Genomic DNA, 19,988 nt, shown 5'->3' with positions numbered 1-19,988 from the left:
CCATAACATTTCATTAGCATCATGAAAACAACCCGATTGTAAGGTATGCATTATTGTCCACATTTAAATTGAGCTAAAGTTATGCTGAATTAGAAATGAAAACTTGACTTGGATTTCTCTCAGCAAGCAGTGTGAAACATCATCCCATGTGAACAAACAGTGTACATATAGTATCCTCCAGGATTCCCATGTTCTTTCCTAACCCCATAACCCATTGGGTTTTAGATCAAGAGATTTTCATAAATTATAATGATTAAATTTGCTGCTAAGCCATTGCAAGTCACAACCGTCATGCAGTGAAGGCGTTTGACCTACCCTGGGGCAAGTGTATGCCATAATGCTGCATTATGTTCTAATGATGTTTTAAATAATTTATTTTCATTTACAGAGATGTTATCATGCTATCACTGTATCACAACACTAGAACGGCGTGTTGAGATCATGCCAAAGCGCAGTATATATTGTGCTGTTTCTGCAAAAAAGGCTGCATATAACATTGAATCGTATATACAAGGATATGATTGAATAGGGGAAATCCTCCTCATAAAAATCAATAGGTTAATCGCATGTAATGTCAATAATTTGGCATTGACATGTCTTTGTGGATAACTAACTAGGCTGGCTGTGTTTTTTGCAGGGAGGGCACAAACTCAATCCAGCTAAACTTTATTTATTGCTGTTGGTTTAACATATATCTTCCACAGCTACGAAAGAAATGCAAATTTATTTGCAATATTGCATATTCTTTGTTTATTAAGTTTCAGTCAAACATCCTGGCAACGACGATCGTGAGAATGCCACGCCCCTTCAACAAACGCAAAGGTGAGTGATTGCTATTCAGTGTACTCTTTTACGTGTGAAAATTGTCTTTTTGGTTTTGGCTGTGGGAGTTTTTTTCACACAGTGCTCTATTTGGTTATATATGGATTGTTGTTGCACCTGTTATCTTAATTAAGTGTGCGAATACTATACTTAGTCATGAATTGTAAATAATGCCTTGCATTTCGATCTATGTAGTTTTATTCCCTGCTCATGTTAAACCCCCAGTAGCCAGGTAAAGAGCCTAAATCATCAGCTTTTGGTCCTTTGAAATGTGTTTTATTTACGCCTTTTAGCTGAATGGGAAAAGGCAGTTTTTGACCCTGACAGAATAATAATGTATTTAATGTAATTGTGGGAAGACATGGGTTAAACCAGGCAAATCTTTCAATTTAACAAAACATAAAATTCCTCTTAATCTGCTGATCTTAAATATATTTTAAGTTTTTAAAGTACCCTCGATTACCTCAGCATTAAATTACATAATTGCTTGACGGGAGGCAAGGAAGCGAGATTTATAGAGTAGATGCTAGAAGCCATTTCTATTGGGTTATAATTCCCCCATGTAATTCCCTTCAAGTTTTGATATGTACAGTGATTACCGTTTGATAAGGGTTTCCGATCCATCAACCCAGAATTATGGCTGTCCCTCAATTTACATCTCCAGTATAGAATTATCTGGATGTGCCATTCTTGGAATGGAACCTAGAAGCATTGGAAATTAACTAAATATATATATTTTGTATCACAGAAATAAAACATGGATGCTTTATTTAAAGAGTATTATTTTTCAGTGATTAGTTTGGGGTGACAGGAGTAGATAAAATTATGGCACTGGAGTTGTATTTGTCATTCGTGTAATGGTTATATTGTGATTTTTTTTCTTGTGACAGACAAGATTTGGATACATCCCCCTGAAGTCCTCATACTGGGCTCTGTCCTCTATTCTGTTAAGGTACACATTCAAACCTGCCAGGAACTACCGTAGTACAATTAATCCATATCCATGTATATTATATGGTATATCTTACACTGATAATGAAATAATTGCTGAACGTGGCACAAATGTAAATTCTGAGATAGCAGGAATGCAGCAATTCATTGATCCACCAATACATGCATACATTTATGACACTAACAATGTATAATTTATGCTTCATGCTGATTATAAGCCGTAGGTGTAACAGAACAAGCAAGACACAAAAAAGAAAGCAAAATAAATAAGAGTACAACAATGTAAAAATATATTGAGTCTTGAATAAAATTGGAACACATAATTCATGGCATTTCATTGAATCAGCAGGTTGTAAATTGTTGCATGCCTATTAGATGCCCTGATGGTTTTACATGGGCAACATTACTAAAATTTAGAACAAAATACGAAGATAAAGCCACGTAGATAGAAAAATAATAAAAAAATATCACGACGTTTCGATCGCAACACAAGCAATCGTCATCAGGTGAAAAAATATAGCGGGAGAGCTACTGAGGTAGGAAAAAATATAGCGGGAGATTTGCTGAGGCAGGATGTTATAAAGGTTTGAGATGAGTGTAGCCCAAGGGTCATAAGCGAAGTGGGCGGGGCTAGATGAAATTTGCATGTAAATATAAGATCAGAGAGCTGGGCTACCTCCACGACGATGAAGCTGTGGAGGTGGCCATTGTATTCCTGCAGTCACGAAAGCTTTAAGTCAAGAGAAAATACGAAGAAGTCTATTTTATTGTAATTGTGTGGAATTAGTGCATTCAAACCTCTTTTATTCCAGCCAATTGGCTTCTAACAATTTTTTAGTAAATTGTACTAACATTAAATAAGTTTTGAACAGTCGAGGGTTTATTGTGTAACATTATGAAATTCAAATGCAAGCATGCAGGCGTACACATCTCTTACTGATTTTCGGATAATGCAAAAGTAACACTTATCATAATGATCAGTAAGACAGTGACACTAAAGTATATACCTAAATATTGGCAATGGTGGCTTTAGCAATAAGACTGATATAATTTACTGCAGCTAATTTTTTACGCATTCATATTTTCTCTACTTATTGTACAGTTGGCCTGTGAGAATACTGTTGCCATGTGATTGTGGAATTTCAAACGTTGCCTCATGACTACGAATAAACATGACCACAGCCTCATGTAGTTAATTATTTTAATTGTGATATGTAAATATCGCATTAACATTAGTACAGAATGTGAATACAGTGGCATACATAACTCACAAAATCACTGATTACTACTGCACTTTATTAAAATAACCATTGCATCTATCTCGGCCTCGCTGGGCGTCGCGTTGCACCACTATCCGAGTAGATAACCTCGCATTCAATAAACCTTCAGAGCCAGGGTGAACATCCGACTCCAAACGTATTTAATGAATTGAACGAGGTAAAACTGATGGAAAAACACAACACAAAATACAGCATCTATTAAGACTTGGAATATCAATACAATGAACGAACATGACATCATCATAACATTGTCTTAGATAACATGAAACTCAACAATAGATCCTGGATGGACCAGGCACCTACATTAGTACTGGATAGCTTTACAAGAGAATAAGCTACTGTGTTAAGGGCACATCGTGTAATCACCATACTGCAGCCTAAATATACACTACTACACATAACACTGAATTGTGGATGAGATATTTCGTAATCCTGCTCTTAAGATTGCAATAAGGTTACATGGGTACAAGTCTGACTCGACTTATTCAATTACAAGTAACATTCACAATAATGCAAGTGGCAGGCTTCGTTGTTAACTAGGCCTCATATTTATCATCACAATTTAACAGCATTATAAAGGCATTTACAGCATTATAACGGCCATCCTAACATTATAACAGCATTTCCAGTATTATAAGAACATAAACGAACTTACAGACAATGCTTCTTAAATTCTCACAATGAAAAGATGCACATGTCTTCGCTGAGACGCTATTTGTGCCTCCATTTTGTACTCTGTGTAATGGCTGACACCCTGCCACGTGGCTTAGAGAATGTCAAATCGTAACTTCCTGGTCACGTGACAAAACTCAACATCAATACAGGAAGTTCCTGTGTGCGCACACCCACACCTGCCGTGAGGCAGAACAGCATCCACCTACACGTATGTCACTGAATTTATGAAAGATTTTACTTTTTACTTTTGTTTCCGTCAATATTACAGGCATTTACAGTGCTTGAAGTAAATTCTACAATGAACATTGTACTTATGTATATAGCATGAGGATAAAGAGAACAGAAGAAGTACGCAGTGACTGTTGGTCAAATACAGCAGGTTAAGTATTTGCCTGTAGAATAGCACCCACCATACAAGTCTACCTCTTCGGGTGTGACATTCATTCAAGTTGTCGGTACAAATTTCAATGGTATTTCCTCAAATAAAGACATTCGATGAACAATGGTTATTATTGTCATGAGGACTCCCACATTTCCAGCATACTACCTTGAGAGCAAGACTTTTTATATTCATGTGGGCGATGAATGCTTGAGTAATATTGTTATTGCCAGATTCATTCAAGTCTTAAGAAAATCATGCTGAACAAGGTTAAAATGTAATATACAAAAGCATTTTTGCAAAAAAACTGATATATATATACATATTTCTTATGGGAAAAATTCGTTTGGTATACGTCATTTTCGGTATAAGTCCTACCTTCTGGAACAAATTAACTACGTATACCGAGGTACCACTGTATTTTAAATGTCTGGTTGAATAACAAGGATATTTTAAATATATTTAACAGAATTCAGTTGTTTTGTAACGTGGAAATAATGCACGTTAATTTGAAACTACATTTTACTGGGTTGCAGATTATTTTTAATTTGCGTATTCATTGTGCACAATTTTATTTGTGTGTGAGATATACACCACTTTTTCTAGATTTGAAGTTTTCGTGACTGCAAGGATCCATACTCTTTGGTTCTTTCGGTATAGTCACGTAGGTGAAAAAAATAAAAAATAAAAATCACAACGTTTCGATTGCAACACAAGCAATCATCATCAGGTGTGACAACCACAGCAAGAATTTTTTTTGTTACAGCACTACCATTAGCATTGCCAGCCAGACCGTATGGAGGAAGGGCATTTGTCTAAACACCGTAGACAGTGCAAGCAATTTTGCAATTACATGAGGTGGAACATAATCGATAGAATCTCCTGCACTTTGACCCCAGCCTTTTCTCCCGGACCATTTCATAAATTTTATTTTTTAATGGTGCCACCTTCACAGAGTATTTTTTGTCAATAAAGTAGATCCTTGCCAATTTAATATTGCATGATATAAATCAACTGTATCTGACAAAATATAGAAATTGTACTTGTTGTCTATTAAAGTATCTTCATGTATTTGGATAAACTATCAAAAAAGCATACATTTTTTAAAATAAGAAATAGCAAACTTGCAATCTGCTTTGCATGTGGAACTTTTAAGGTGTAGTTGTTTAATTTTAAGATTGTGGTAATGCAAAATTAATACATTTTCAGAGGAATATACAGTAATTCTTAAAATATATGACTTTAATAAATTGGGAAAGAAGGTCTGCTGCCAAAGATTATACAAATTAATTAATTCAAATTAATGTGTCAACAGTTCCTTTATTCATTGATATTTGTTTAACTTATTAAATTAGCATATATAGAAGCTAATCATCTTTACACGACATCAACATACAGCATATATGGTATACACATACAGGATAAAACATTTCCCAGAACATTATAGATATTTTAATATTTCAACCTCATAGTTTTTTACCCACTAAAGCCACCCATTCAATTTAATATGACTATTTACTTTGCAAACATGTTTTGCTCTCTAGTATAATATACAAGACTACATGTAGAGTCGTGGCATTGTGGTTCATGCACTGGCATATGAACATTGGCATGCACAACATGAATGGTCATTGTCTCAATGTACAAATATATATCATTATATGTAGCAGAGTATATATTCCACGTAGAAAAGTATAATTGTATACAGTATAGTACAGGGAACTTGGAAAGATTATCGCTGTTGCAAAGCCTCAGTCCATGAGCCCAGACCAGATATTGGACTTGCCAGTTCTACCTGAGGTGGCATGACTTTAGTAGGCCCAGTTTCCTGATATGGCCAACAACAGTCCATTATGTGATAACCATTTGCAATGACTGGGTTATGCAATAATTCACTCTCATAAGCCATGTAAATAAATCTGTAGTGCTAAAGTTCGGCTACCTGAGGTGGTAGCACCTGAGGTTATTCGCAAGGTTGGCTATGTACCTCCGATTAGCATCATTGGCTATGTACCATGCAAAATAAGTTCTATGTACATACTCGGGCTGAACGATTAATCGATTTCAAATCGAAATTGCAATTTGAAACAATGTGATTAGCAAATCGCAAAGGTTGAGATTTTTTGTGATTTTTTTTAAAGTTGGAATTGTTTACATTTTGTTATGTTATGTTGAGTTGGTGAAATAAATAGTATTGCTCCCAAGACAACGTCCGCAACTCACTTGGACTGACTACACATCCATTCTCAGCTATATCTGTTCTGACCAATTGACAAATAAGGGGCTTTGCACTGCTCCTGCAAGAAATTTACGAATATAATTTTACACATCAACATGCAAATACAATTGCATATACTTCAGCATTAAATGCAACTATCCCAAGGAGCTGTTTCAAAATACAAATTCCACCATTACATGCAGCCGTTTCTAAATACATTTTAATGACAGCAAATTTTAAAAACATTGCCTTTTTTGTGCTCAACTACAAAAATATTTCTACCTTATTATTTCATTGCCTCAATTTGTTGTCCTTGGTAAAAATAAAATAAGTTGCTTATTATAAACGGAAATGTTTAACCCTGATGTTTTTGGCTGTATTCCCAGTTCCTTGGGAGCCGTGAGGTTGATCAGCCCAAGGGGTCAGATATAGTGAAGGATGCCGTCAACAAACTTAAGGTGAGTTTCAATTGTTAACCTTCCTCCTCCCCAAATTCTGAATTGCTCTTTTTGCCAAGTTAGCAGTGTTAAAATTAGTTCCACAATTGGAATGTTGCGAATTCAAAAGCCAATTAGGAGTTGACCTTGCCCATCATGCTTTCTTGATTAATTCATCGAGTAAAACGTTGTGGGAAGTCAGCAGTGGTTGTCCCATGGAAAGGCTGGCCCTGAGACCCCACCATAGTATGTGGAATTTCCACCACTGACTCTGGACTGCCAATGTGGATCAGTTTCACCCAATACTCATTTTAGCATGGTGCGCCTTTTGAGTTTTGTTATGAGCAGATCACATTTAATGTACAATTTGTTGTTATTGTTTACTACATTTGACAACTGTTACACCTTTTAGGCTAGGTCCACTCAGAGAAGCACTGCATTCAATTTTCATGATGAGTAAACTGACATGAATGAGATGTCTAATGTAAAATAAAATTTTATGGATTTGTCATTTTTGGCAGGGGAGTTCCCATGTATGTTACTGCATAAGATATGTGCTGTGCTAACTTTAAACTGTCCTACTTCTCATGTAGGTTATATGTACAGTATTGAACATTTTCCTCATGTTTAGTTTGATGTTTTTTTGGTGTGAGTGCCAGAACTTTTTTATCCTGTATTTGTTCATGGATCACACGACAAAGAAAAATGAACAGCTTTGCCTTGCTCAAGGAATACGACACATCATGTTCTTTTTTTTTCGAATTCTTATCCCCGTTTTCTGCCCCCATGTATTTCCCCATTGTGTCGTTTCTCATCCATCGGACTCTGCACAATGAAAGAAAAATGAGTTCGATTCCGAAAATAAAATGAATACAATGTAATTGCATTCAAAATGAAATTGGTGAAATAGTTGGTCGACTTGGGGACTGATGCCCATGTCATGGGTAAGGAGCCAGCATACCTCTGAGCTGGTGGGTCAAAGCCCTGAGACAGGGACGGATGAGTGGGGAACCTGAACACAGCCACACTGATACAGAGGTTGTGTGTGCAATACACCGAATGTAATGCAACAGCTCAAGCAATGATTCATATCGCCATTTGGAGTTCACGATCTGTGGATATGTCATCCTTTATATACACGCACGTATAAATGTCTGAAATATTCTGATGATAATGGAAATACAACAATAAAGCAATGTTTCGATTTAAAGCTTTCGTGACTGCAGGGATTCATCTTCTTGGTTCTTTCGGTAAAGTCACGTAGAATGGAAATAATAAAATAATAATAATAAAACATAATAAAATAATTCTCACGACGTTTCGGCCACAACGCAAGCAGCCGTCCTCAGGTGAAGAACAGGTCTGTCAGAAAGACAGCATCTGAATGAACACCACCAGGCTTGGCAGCGTATATTTAAGCTGGGTTGGAGGGGGAAGAGCGCCTTGACAAAGGAATTTGCATATCAAGAGGAATTTAGCATATTTATGAGAAATTCAGGTATGTGATTAGTACTACTTATGCCCGTGCATTATGCAGGATTAGCAGCATCAAAGGGAGGGGATATGGGAAATGCAGGTATGTGATTAGTACTACTTATGCCCGTGCATTATGCAGGATTAGCAGCATCAAAGGGAGGGGATAGGGGTAGCATTTATAAAGGGAAGGAGTATTAATAGTATGTAGCTGCAGTAACTGAAACCACCACGTAAACAACTAAAGTATAAACTACATAGTATCATCAGTATGTAATAACAGCCATAGAGGGTTCACGTGGGGATTGGCTTGCCGGTCCCGCTTTGTAGCCAATAAGGGATGAGCCAGGGAGCATGGCCTCGGCGTGATCACGGCATGTTAGCAGGGGTGATTGGCCTGGCCAATCGGGGCCTCAGCTAATGGGGAGCCGGATCAGAGGCGTGGTCCCGGGATTGACAGGGAACCATCGGGAACGGTCAACGCTGTCTATGGAGGATTGGCTGGGGGGTACCACGTGACGAAGGGATTAAGAGAGAGAGAGAGAGAGCAGTCGGGAGCAGACTTGGGAACGAGAAGGGGCTCTGGGTGCCACGTGCGCGGTGGGGACTTGGCGGGAAGTCTGCCCTCTCTCCGTTGTCTGTCAGCAACGGGGAGTGTGTGAAGTGTAACTGTGGAAGTTGAAAATAAAAAGGACTGATTCCGGAAGCCGTCTCAAGAAGGTTTATTACAAGTATACTAAATATACTCTACAATAAGCTGAGTTACTAACAGTAAGTAATACATTACAATTCTACGTCGTAAAAAATATAATATGCTTCCATCTAAACTTTATTCTCTTACATCACACGAGTCTACACCGTACTATATACTGCCATAGACAACCCCAACATTAAATTATATACTGTATTGCTGTAAACCACCCGAAACCTTATACATTGTAATATTACACTATGTATTATTCTACCCACCCTAATGTATATCACACTGCTGTATATTCACTATACAATTACGATACTATATATTACTTTGTACATTGTATTAAGCATATAAATTTTATACTATTTGTTATTATACACTGTACCATTGACCGTCGTGTGAAAGATACTAAGAGGAAGCAACGAAATATGTCAATGGGAGAGTATTGGTAGGAAACTTGCAGCAGAGCAAAGAATCCATTCCCTGCAAAGAAGACAATGCCAGTGAGTGGAACGCGGTCTGAAAGTCACCGTAAACGTGAACACAATCAGTTAAGATCCGAAATGGTTTATTACGTCCTTCCAATGATTGCTAAGCCAGAATCCATCTTCTCGGTTGAAATTGTCTCTGTGTTTGTATATGTGGATCGCCTCATGAACGAATCTCTCATGGTAGCCAGATGGCTTGCAGAGAACCTCTGTCTTGGAGAAGTCAATATCATGTGAGCCCACTAAATTGTAACAGTGATCTGCCACGGCTGAGGTGTTTGTCCTACCGTGTTTCAAGTCTGCTTAATGTTCACGGATGCGGTCCGAGACATGTCGTTTGGTTTCTCCAATGTAACTGCTACCACAGAGGCAACTTAGTTTGTAGACGCCAGGGTACTGTATGTCTGGATCCACATCTTTTACAGACGGGACCAGATCACGGATTTTATGTACTGTGTTGAATCGGACCTGGATCTTGTGTTTTATCAGGATTTTGGAGATCTTTTTTGTGACCCCAGCAATGTAGGGTAAGGTGATGGTCTTGAAAGGCTCCTCAACAGGATCCTTCGTGATTGTTGGAGTGAAGGCTTTGCGGATTGTGTTGTCGGAGTAACCATTAGCCTTAAGAGCTTGGCGTACGTGTTTGAGTTCACTGGCAATGTGTTCCTGGTCGGAGATGCATTGGGCTCTATGGTGTGCATAATGCACGGGCATAAGTAGTACTAATCACATACCTGCATTTCCCATATCCCCTCCCTTTGATGCTGCTAATCCTGCATAATGCACGGGCATAAGTAGTACTAATCACATACCTGCATTTCCCATAAATATGCTAAATTCCTCTTGATATGCAATTTCCTTTGTCAAGGCGCTCTTCCCCCTCCAACCCAGCTTAAATATACGCTGCCAAGCCTGGTGGTGTTCATTCAGACGCTGTCTTTCTGACAGACCTGTTCTTCACCTGAGGACGGCTGCTTGCGTTGTGGCCGAAACGTCGTGATAATTATTTTATTATGTTTTATTATTATTATTTTATTATTTCCATTCTACGTGACTTTACCGAAAGAACCAAGAAGAAAAATGAAGCAATGGTAATATGAATTATAACATATACAGTGTTTCCTATTTCATGATATTGATTGACCATATAATACTATTAATCAGAGTTTGGGGAAGACTAGTGTGAAATATTACACCGCCTTTAATATAACCAGCAGATTAAATAAACCCATTGAGACACATGGAACATTGTCTCTTGCAAGGGCGACATGGGTAATTAGTTATGCTACCATTGTGCGGAGCTTTGTAAGCTACGAAAATCCATTCGATATCAGTTAAAAAAATATATGCATTCATCCAAGGTCTCACAAGCCAAGGCCTAAATAAAAAATCCTTTTTTTTATTTTATAAAAAAACATTTACAAAAATGGAACAGCCGCACGAAGATGACATGAAGAGAGTACAAATAAACATTATAAAAAGGGAGGCATAATCTCATGTACTTTGGCCGAAGTTATTCACAGCAACATTAGAAAATACTCTCTACAAATGTAATTGGAGAAGCAATGGCATACATTTTAATGGAGAAACAATGAATAACTTCAGATTTTCGGATGCAATATTGATGATAATTTTCAAAGGAATATGGCAGAATATGTGATAACAACTTAATAAAGAAACCTGCAAAGTTGAGCCAAGATGAATATGAGTAAAGCAAAGGTCATTTACAGGAAATCATGTTAACGATTGGGAAACAGTAGAGCATGTGTATCTGGAACAGCAATTTAAGACGGCCTGGGATCAAAAGGATTACATAGAGATATACAAGAGAACAGGTTGGAGTAATTTTCGAATACTGAACTCGAAAAGAAATAGTCGCAAAAACATGTGCCTCAAGAAGATTTGTTTTCATTAGTGTGTACTACCTGGTATGAGAACCATAAACACAGACCATTAAACAAGCACTGAAAAGTGATCATCAAAGAAATGCGTTCTCAAAATTACACAGAAAGAGAAATGGAGGAACACGTGAATTGGAGAAAATACATAGATTAAACGCATACAGGAATTCATACTGTTAAGAAAAACAAGTTGGCTTCCGCAGGGCACAACAATGAGTGGTTTCACAGTCGGACACTATGTTAATGCTACCTTACAAATAACCAGGACTTGTTTAAGAAATTCATTAGTTGAGCTTCTGCATGATATCAGTTGATGGTGATTTCATATTATGATGACTTTTGCTTGAAGTATGACCATGCTTGTAACCATACTCTGATTTTATAGTGAGGTCATCATAACATTATAATAATCAATAATTATTTATTCAGAAGCAGGCAAGCACCCATCTAATTTAACGTTTGAAAACCAAAACATTAAAAAATGTGGTTGCCATTTGGCATCGCGTGCTTTCCAATGCACTTCTGCGGCTGTCTGGAATGCTCTTCCTTCCGATGTTATGAATCCATTGGAGCTATGCAATTCTTAATCTAGATTGAAAACTAATTTATTTAGAACTGCTTTTTGTGTTTAGTTTGTTGTCCTTCGATTGGCATGGTAGGCTATGTATGTTGCAAAATAAGTTCAACATACATACTTCAATGTCTGCTAATAAAACTTGGGACAAGCCAAAGTCGACAACATTGATATGGCTCCCATGTGATTAATGGATAATAGGAAGTTATCTTTGTTTTCACGTGATGATGTAATTGTTAAATTTCCTTGACATAATGCATACTTCATTAGCGAAGGTCATTTAATATCTATGCCACCCTTGTTTTCTAAAACAATATATATATCTAAATTAAGGGGCTTACCTTTTTTCAGAGCAAATTCTGTCGTGTTTGAAATGAAAATTACAAGATTGTCAACAATTAGCTCGTATTTACAGTATATGAACCCCACTAAATGTTAATCTCAAGGACATAGATGGTTCAGGAAAAAAAACGCTCGCATTGATAGATATATATTTTAAAAAATTCAATCTATTACTTAAGGCATTCTAATGTTGTGTCCGTCATTGTGGTAGTTTGGCCATACTTCACCAATGCTTGTCAATGCGGGTTGGTGAAAGAGGGGAGAGATCCCAGGACCGTTCAGATATGAATCGCCACTTGTCTCAGCCGTGGCTGGGCATCGAGCTCACCGGGTTCATAGTGCATTACGCTACCCATTGCATCACCACAATTCATTGAATACATTATCTTTATTATTTAATTTATTTTCTTTCTACGTGACTTTACCGAAAGAACCAAAGAGTAATTCCGGCAGTCACAAAAGCTTCAAATAAAGAGTAGGTTGTTTACACACGTATCGGCATGGCACCTGCTTTGTAGAAATAACAATCAATTATGCAGAGCAGTTCTGTTCGGTTTATGATGAACATTAAACGATTAATGCAAACTGAAAATAAAGCACACGATTCTTAATGCCCAGGAAATTCCTTATTAGTATCCCTAACTCACAATCATAAAGCCATGAGTTTAAATCCCAGTCAGAGTTTATCGACTCAGCTCATTGGGGTCCATCAATAATTGCTGATTTGTGAAAAGTCCAGAGTGGCTGTACTGCAGACAGATTGGTTCTCACCATAGGAATGTGAAATTTCCACAACTGGCTAAGATTTGCCATTGGAGATGAGCAATATGGATGCTTCGTTGAAGGTCGCTAGTTACATTTTGGGCACCCTTACAGCAGAGAGATTAATATTCACAGGACTAATATATGGGCAAGAGAATGATTACAAGTTATAAATGCCCTGGTGTTTAATGGATAACATTAAATGCACCATACTCTCCATCATGAATTTATGAGCTGGAGTGCTAAATGGACTTAATGGCCTTTGGCTTGTTGTGTTATTAGCAACATACGGGGCATTCATCTTTATCCCTCATTTACTTCCAGCTTATATTCCACAAGGCCAGATATAAATGGGATAACTAAACAGACGTTCTTGTTTTTTGTTTGTTAAAGGTATATTTAATGTTTGATTTATTTAATCGCGTATTATTTATCATTGTTCAATGCAGTACTGTATAGTTTTAGCATTTCACATAAACTCATGTAGAAGCCAGAATGAGACACAACTAAGAAAACCATCATTCGTTGTGTCGATGACTTCCAGCTGTGAAGCAAATTCAAATTAAAATGTACAGTATTACAGTTTGGATCTTTTCAAAAGTGTATCTTTTTGTCAAATTAAAAACATTATCTTCAACAAATGCTACTTTGATGTGTGTGGTTGGACTGGAATACGCAGCACCTATTGTGAAATGCGTACAACCTTATCATTCTATTGACCGCTCGCTCTGTTGGTGTCTATGCAAAATCCCATGCATTTTATAGTGAATACATTTGTTTAGCTGAAAAATGAATTTGGACGCGTATTTATTAGGCTGGAGCTCTGGTTGAGACGTGGATTTTTAGATGTTTGATGTTTTCTTGAATTTTACATTTTTCATACAAACCAGTTTTTCATATGTACTGCTCAATAATAGATCGCTGTCTCGTATTGCAATGATGGGATTGTTAAACAATTGAATAAAACTCCTGCCAAATTAATAATACAGTGAAGTTCAGTGAAATATATAACATGCCATTGGATACATTTCCAGGCATGTGGATTTCCGAGTATTAGTTATGCATGATATAGTTGGGTCCATAGAGTTTGTACGTATAATATAAATACGAATGAAACTAGAAGTGTTTCACAGGAAGCGGTCTGCTGCTGCTATAGGAGCTCTCAATTACAAGAATAAAGGTATCATCATAATGTATCCAAACATACAAAGAGCCTCATTAAAAAGTCCTCATTCGTGTGTTTATAAAAAAAAACTCAGTTCTCACTAATTTGTTGGTGATACAATTATGAAATTGGCAAACATTGGAGTGCGAATCGGGCCATGTCAATACAAATATAAATATTAACCACATAATTTAACTTTGTAGTAAATGTATACAATCTTAGGTGTTACAAAGTAGTTTTAAAATCTATGTAAAATTGAATAAAATTAGGATAGCAACGAATAACAGTACACTTGAATACCTTGTGACATTTTAATAGTTTACAATGATGTCCAAATTAAGGTATAAGAGTAAATAAACTGCCTGGGTTTAATTTTGTATTAAAAACCCTTCTGATCTGAAAACCGAAACAAATTGTAAATGGTATGGTATTTGCACTATGTATACAATATTGAATTATATGCTTGCTAGCGGGAAGTACACGGCATTGCCTGGGTCAAAAAAACACACACACACATCGACTTACACACATACAGACATCGACCCACACACATACAAACACATCGACTTACACACACACTCACATATGGACTCACACACACAGACATCGACTTTAAACACACACACATGGTGTTACACATACACACATCGAGCACACACACACATACAAAGACTCCCACATCGACCTACACACACACACATATGGAGTTACACACACACATATGGAGTTACACACACACATATGGACTTACACACACACGTGGAAACACACACACATCGACGTACACACACACATGGACTGACACACATAGACTCACACACAAACACACATCGACTCACACACTCACATAGAGCCACACACACATGGACTGACACACACATGGACTGACACACACATCGACGTACACACACACACATCGACGTACACACACACATCGACTCACACACACACATGGACTCACACACACAAACACATCAACTTACATACACATATCGAAGCAGACACACACATCGACTCACACACACACACACATGGACTTAGACACACACATTATTATTTTATAATTTACCAACTAATTTTTTTTTTAATTAGTTGTCTACACACACACCATTCACACACATTGACTAACACAACAACAACAACAACCGCCATTCGCCACTAAGTGGCGGTGACGTCACCACGACGCTTGTGCCAGGCCATGTGCACCCTGAGGCCACGTGAAGTGTCGAACGCCCGCTGGCAGGAGGTCACGGGGCAGACCCAGGTGCCACGGGTCGACTGACCGAGATGACCGAGATGACTGGCTGATGCACCACCTGTGCCCCCTACTGTGCCAACTTGCTGTGCTTTAGCCACCCGGCGCTCCGCTCGTTGTTGTGAGCGTCGCTCCTCCGCCCTCCGTTGTTGTTGGAGGGCGACTGCCTCCAACTGCCCAGTAGTGTCCTTCACGAGCCTCCTCCACTGAGGCCGATCTTGACACCGCTGGTACCAGTCATCGGCAAGTCCACTCAGCTCCATATCCTCCTGTACCACATCACTCCATCTCTTCTCTAGCCCGTGCCGCGCCCGTTTAGCCCCCTCGATCCGGCCGAACAAAAGCTGTTTAGGCATGCGGTGGCTGGGCATGCGGGCTACATGACCCAGCCAACGCAGCCTTGCCTGCCGGAGGAGCTCACTGATGGGACTTTGCCCAGATCTTTCAAGGACTTGTGAGCTCCTCACACAATCCAGCCTAGTTAAACCCAGGATGGATCGTAGGCAGGCCAGCCTAAATGTTTCCAACCGGCGAAGATGCTCCACTAGGGGGGTCCACGTTTCGCAAGCGTAGAGAAGGGAGGGAATGACCGTGGCCGAGAAGACCTGAAGCTTCGTGCGGAGCGACAGACCAGGTAGCTTCCACACAGCGTTACGCAACCGATGAAAAGATATTGCCGCTCGACTGATTCGGAGTGAGACCTCTGCTGATAAACTGGAGCCGGTCATAAGCACACTGCCCAGGTATGGGAAACTCTCCACTCTCTCCACAACTGCCCCATCACCGATTGGGAGTTGTGGGGGTGGAGTGCCCGATGGTACAAAATACCCAGGCAGGTGCTTAGTTTTGGTGGGGCTGATGGTAAGGCCCCACCTCTTAGTGGCACACTCCAGTCTTAGCAGCAGCGTCTCCAACTCCTCTTCTGAATGAGCAGCTATTACCAAATCATCGGCATACATAACGTGGTTGACCAATAGGGAGCCATCCCTTGATCGCACCCGGGCGTCGATCAGCCTCCCATTATATCTGTACCAAATGGTAATTCCCCCGGTACAGCTATTGAAGGCTTCACGAACTACGCAGTCGAAATAGATGTTAAATAATGTGGGAGCCAGAGGACATCCCTGTCGCACCCCAAGGTGTACAGGGAAAGGCTCCGACTCCCGGCCACGTAGTTTTACCCGGGCCCGCTCACCATCATGAAGGTCCTTAATGATCGTGAGCAGAGGGTCAGGGACTCCGAAAGCACGAAGAACAACCCAGAGCCCAGTCCTACTGATGGTATCATAGGCCTTGACCAGGTCAATAAAGCAGAGATGTAGGTCTTTTTGGAATTCCCTACACCTCTGCTGTAGCAGACGGACAGAAAATATGGCATCTGTGCAGGACCGCCCTTTCCTGAAACCGCATTGGGGCTCCGCACGCCTCTCCTCAGCGTGCCTAGCAAGGCGATGTTGAATAATCCTTGCCAGGACCTTACCCGGCACACTGAGGAGTGAGATGCCCCTGTAGTTGTTACAGTCGGTACGGTCCCCCTTCTTAAAGAGGGGGACCACCAGGGCATCCTTCCAGTCCTGCGGAACCCGTCCAGTGGTCCAGACTGTTGTTATGATGTCATATAGGGCAGTCTGTGCACAAACGCCACCCTCCCTCAGCATTCACACATCTACTGACACACACCCATATCGACTCACGCACACACACATCGACCTGCACGCACACACATCGACTGATACACACACGAACATACACACACACACATCGACACACACAAACACATCGACTTACACACACACACATCGACTGACACACGCACACATATCGACTCACACACGCATACACATCGACCTGCACGCACAGACATCGACTGATACACACACACACACGGACACACACACACACATCGACTTACACACACATCGACTGACACACACACATATCAACTCGCGCACACACACATCGACTTGCACACACACACACATCGACTTATACACACACACGGATGTATACACACACACATCATCGCAGACACGCACTTCTCACACGCACACAAGGACTTAGACAGACACATTATTATTTTAATATTTACTAACTTAATTTTGAAATATTAGTTGTCTACACACAAACATTGTTATTTTAATGTTTCCGAACTGATTTTTTTATTTTTTGGTTCTTTCAGTAAAGTCACGTATAAAGATAAAATAATAAATTAAATACTAGCATACGACGTTTCGATTGCAACACAAGCAATCATCAGGTATAAATGAAATAGAAACACAAATCTAGTATACTTAGAATTGTAATGTAATAATTAAGTATGAACCACTTCTACGGGGAAGTTTTAAGTAGTTTTTTCTCTCTCTCTCTGGATTTTTGTTGTTTCTCTCTGCTTGTGTATCGGTCTTCCTGTCTGTGTCTTTCAAATTTCACACTTAACTTCTAATTTAGCAATCTTTGGAAGAACGTAATCAACCAGGCTATGCGTTAATTGTGTGTTATCCGACCCTCTGTGTTGCATTGCATTACATTTCGAAATTTTGCTAGGTTTATTTGATTTAGTGTACTTTCTCTGTCTCCACTCGTTTTGTCGTTCTTATGTTCTGCTCTCTCTGTGTGTCTCGGCTGTTGTCACTCTCCCTCTCTGCTTTTGTCTGTTCTTCGTGTTTGCGTCTTGTCTCTCACTAAAATTTCACACTTAACTTCTAACTTAGCAATCTTTGTAAAACGTAATCAACCAGTCTATGCGTTAATTGTGTGTTGACCTACTCTCTGTGTTGCATCACATTACATTTCAAAATTTTGCTAGGTTATTTAATTGAGTGTGTCTCTCTTCCTGTCTCCTCATGTTTTCCAAGCTTTTTGCAGCGTGCCACTCATTGACATGCTAATTTCTCTAACCCCTCCCTCTCTCTCCGCCCCCGCCCCCTCTCTCTATTTAAGGCCTCGACACAGAGGCGTGGTTTCTCTATGTGCCTAAGTTTGTCTCTCTCTATGTATCTCTGTGATATCTGTCTCTACTTATATGTCTGTCTATATATCTCTGGTTCTGTGTTTTATCTCTCTCTCAAATTTAGCATTCTCAGGAAGAACGTAATCAACCAGGTAGGGTGTTGACTGTTATGTTATCCGACTCTCTGTTGTATTACATTACATTTCTAAGTATACTAGATTTGTGTTTCTATTTAATTTATACCTGATGATGATTGCTTGTGTTGCAATCGAAACGTCGTATGCTAGTATTTTATTTATAATTTCTCTTTATACGTGACTTTACCGAAAGAACCAAAGAGTAATTCCTGCATTCATAAAAGCTCCAAATTAAGTTTGATTTTTTAATATTAGTTTTCTATCTACGTGAGTTTAGCGAAAGAAGCAAGAAAAAAGTACTGACTTAACATTGCCGTGGTGAGGCCTAGTCCCGTGAAGAGCCCCCAGCCTCGCCTAGATTGCCCAGCCGGCCGAGGTGACATCTTGGCAGGTTGGGGGCTGGGTCGCTACCCCCCCCACCATCCCCCCGCCCACGCTACAATAATACTATCTAAGCGCTATAATATTAGTATCTACCGACCCTATAGTAGTAAGTGCACACATTGGGGTGGGGGGGGAGAAGAGGACATGACACTTTGATTAATTTACCTCAGCGTTGTGTGTATTTTTTTTACATTTTTTATGCAAAGGAGAAATCCCCCCCTCCACGGATGACGCGTGTGCGTTGCTAGGGGCAACACCAGGGCAGCTTTAGGACTCGCGGAGCGGCGCGAGGAAATAATTAAATAAGAATGACCACTTAATTGTTTATTTAACTACTTTAAATTTGACGGATGGGTAAATGGAATAGCGCTGGCTCACCACGGGGCTTATGGCGTGGTACCTGACTACTTAAAAAAAATGTATACCCCATGGTTTGCGAGCCAAATCCTTCGCAAGTTGCATCCACACACAGACAGACGGACAGACAGACGGACAGATAGGCAGACAAAAAATTACGTTTATAGGTAAGATAAACCACTCCTTAATAACGCTATATGGTTGCGTTTTTACATTGTCTTTGTAGAATCGCTGCATGCTTAATGAAAAAAATAATGCAGCCTTCTCAATTCACAACCTGGTACAACACATGGTGTGTGATCAGCACCCTGCAGCAGATGGGGCCTTGTGAAAACTCTCACCGACATATGACGCCATCATCCCTGTACAACTTCAACAAACTATCAATGGCAAAATGCACTCAAACACTGTATTTAAAATTTGATGGTGGCTGTTTGCTTAGTAACTTTTAATTAATACACTTTTGTGTTAACTATAGGCAATACAGGTCAATGCAGGCGATTTATTTAAAGACGGCTTTCTTGGCGTAGTGTAGTAATCTGCACTTAATTGCTATATTAAATGTTGAAATAATGAAGTTACAGTGCATGGATATTTGCTTAAAATTAGTGACAAGTATTACAGTTATGCCAAGCTTTTTTATTACACCATAATATGAGAGCCAATCTGAACCATGAGAACATAACGGAAGTAAAACATGTATATATCTTGGTTTTTCTTTGGTATGTTATGTTTTGTGTT

At 39.3% G+C, this 19,988-nt stretch overlaps 1 protein-coding gene across 1 annotated transcript in view; it reads left to right on the top strand.

The window, feature by feature from the left end:
- Positions 1-794: 794 nt before the first annotated feature.
- Positions 795-19,988, top strand: part of LOC144938509 (PTB domain-containing engulfment adapter protein 1-like) — a 38,007-nt gene continuing 18,813 nt past the window's right edge. The window contains exons 1-3 of the mRNA XM_078868904.1: positions 795-822; positions 1,713-1,774; positions 6,712-6,783. Coding sequence (XP_078725030.1) covers positions 795-822; positions 1,713-1,774; positions 6,712-6,783 — 162 coding nt within the window. The remainder of the gene's footprint in view (positions 823-1,712; positions 1,775-6,711; positions 6,784-19,988) is intronic.

The sequence above is a fragment of the Lampetra fluviatilis genome, chromosome 1 (genome assembly GCF_964198595.1).
Source record: "Lampetra fluviatilis chromosome 1, kcLamFluv1.1, whole genome shotgun sequence".
Classification (NCBI taxonomy): Eukaryota; Metazoa; Chordata; class Hyperoartia; order Petromyzontiformes; family Petromyzontidae; genus Lampetra; species Lampetra fluviatilis.
The sequence above is the reverse complement of the archived record's forward strand: the minus strand, read 5'-3'. Positions and strand labels throughout refer to the sequence as shown.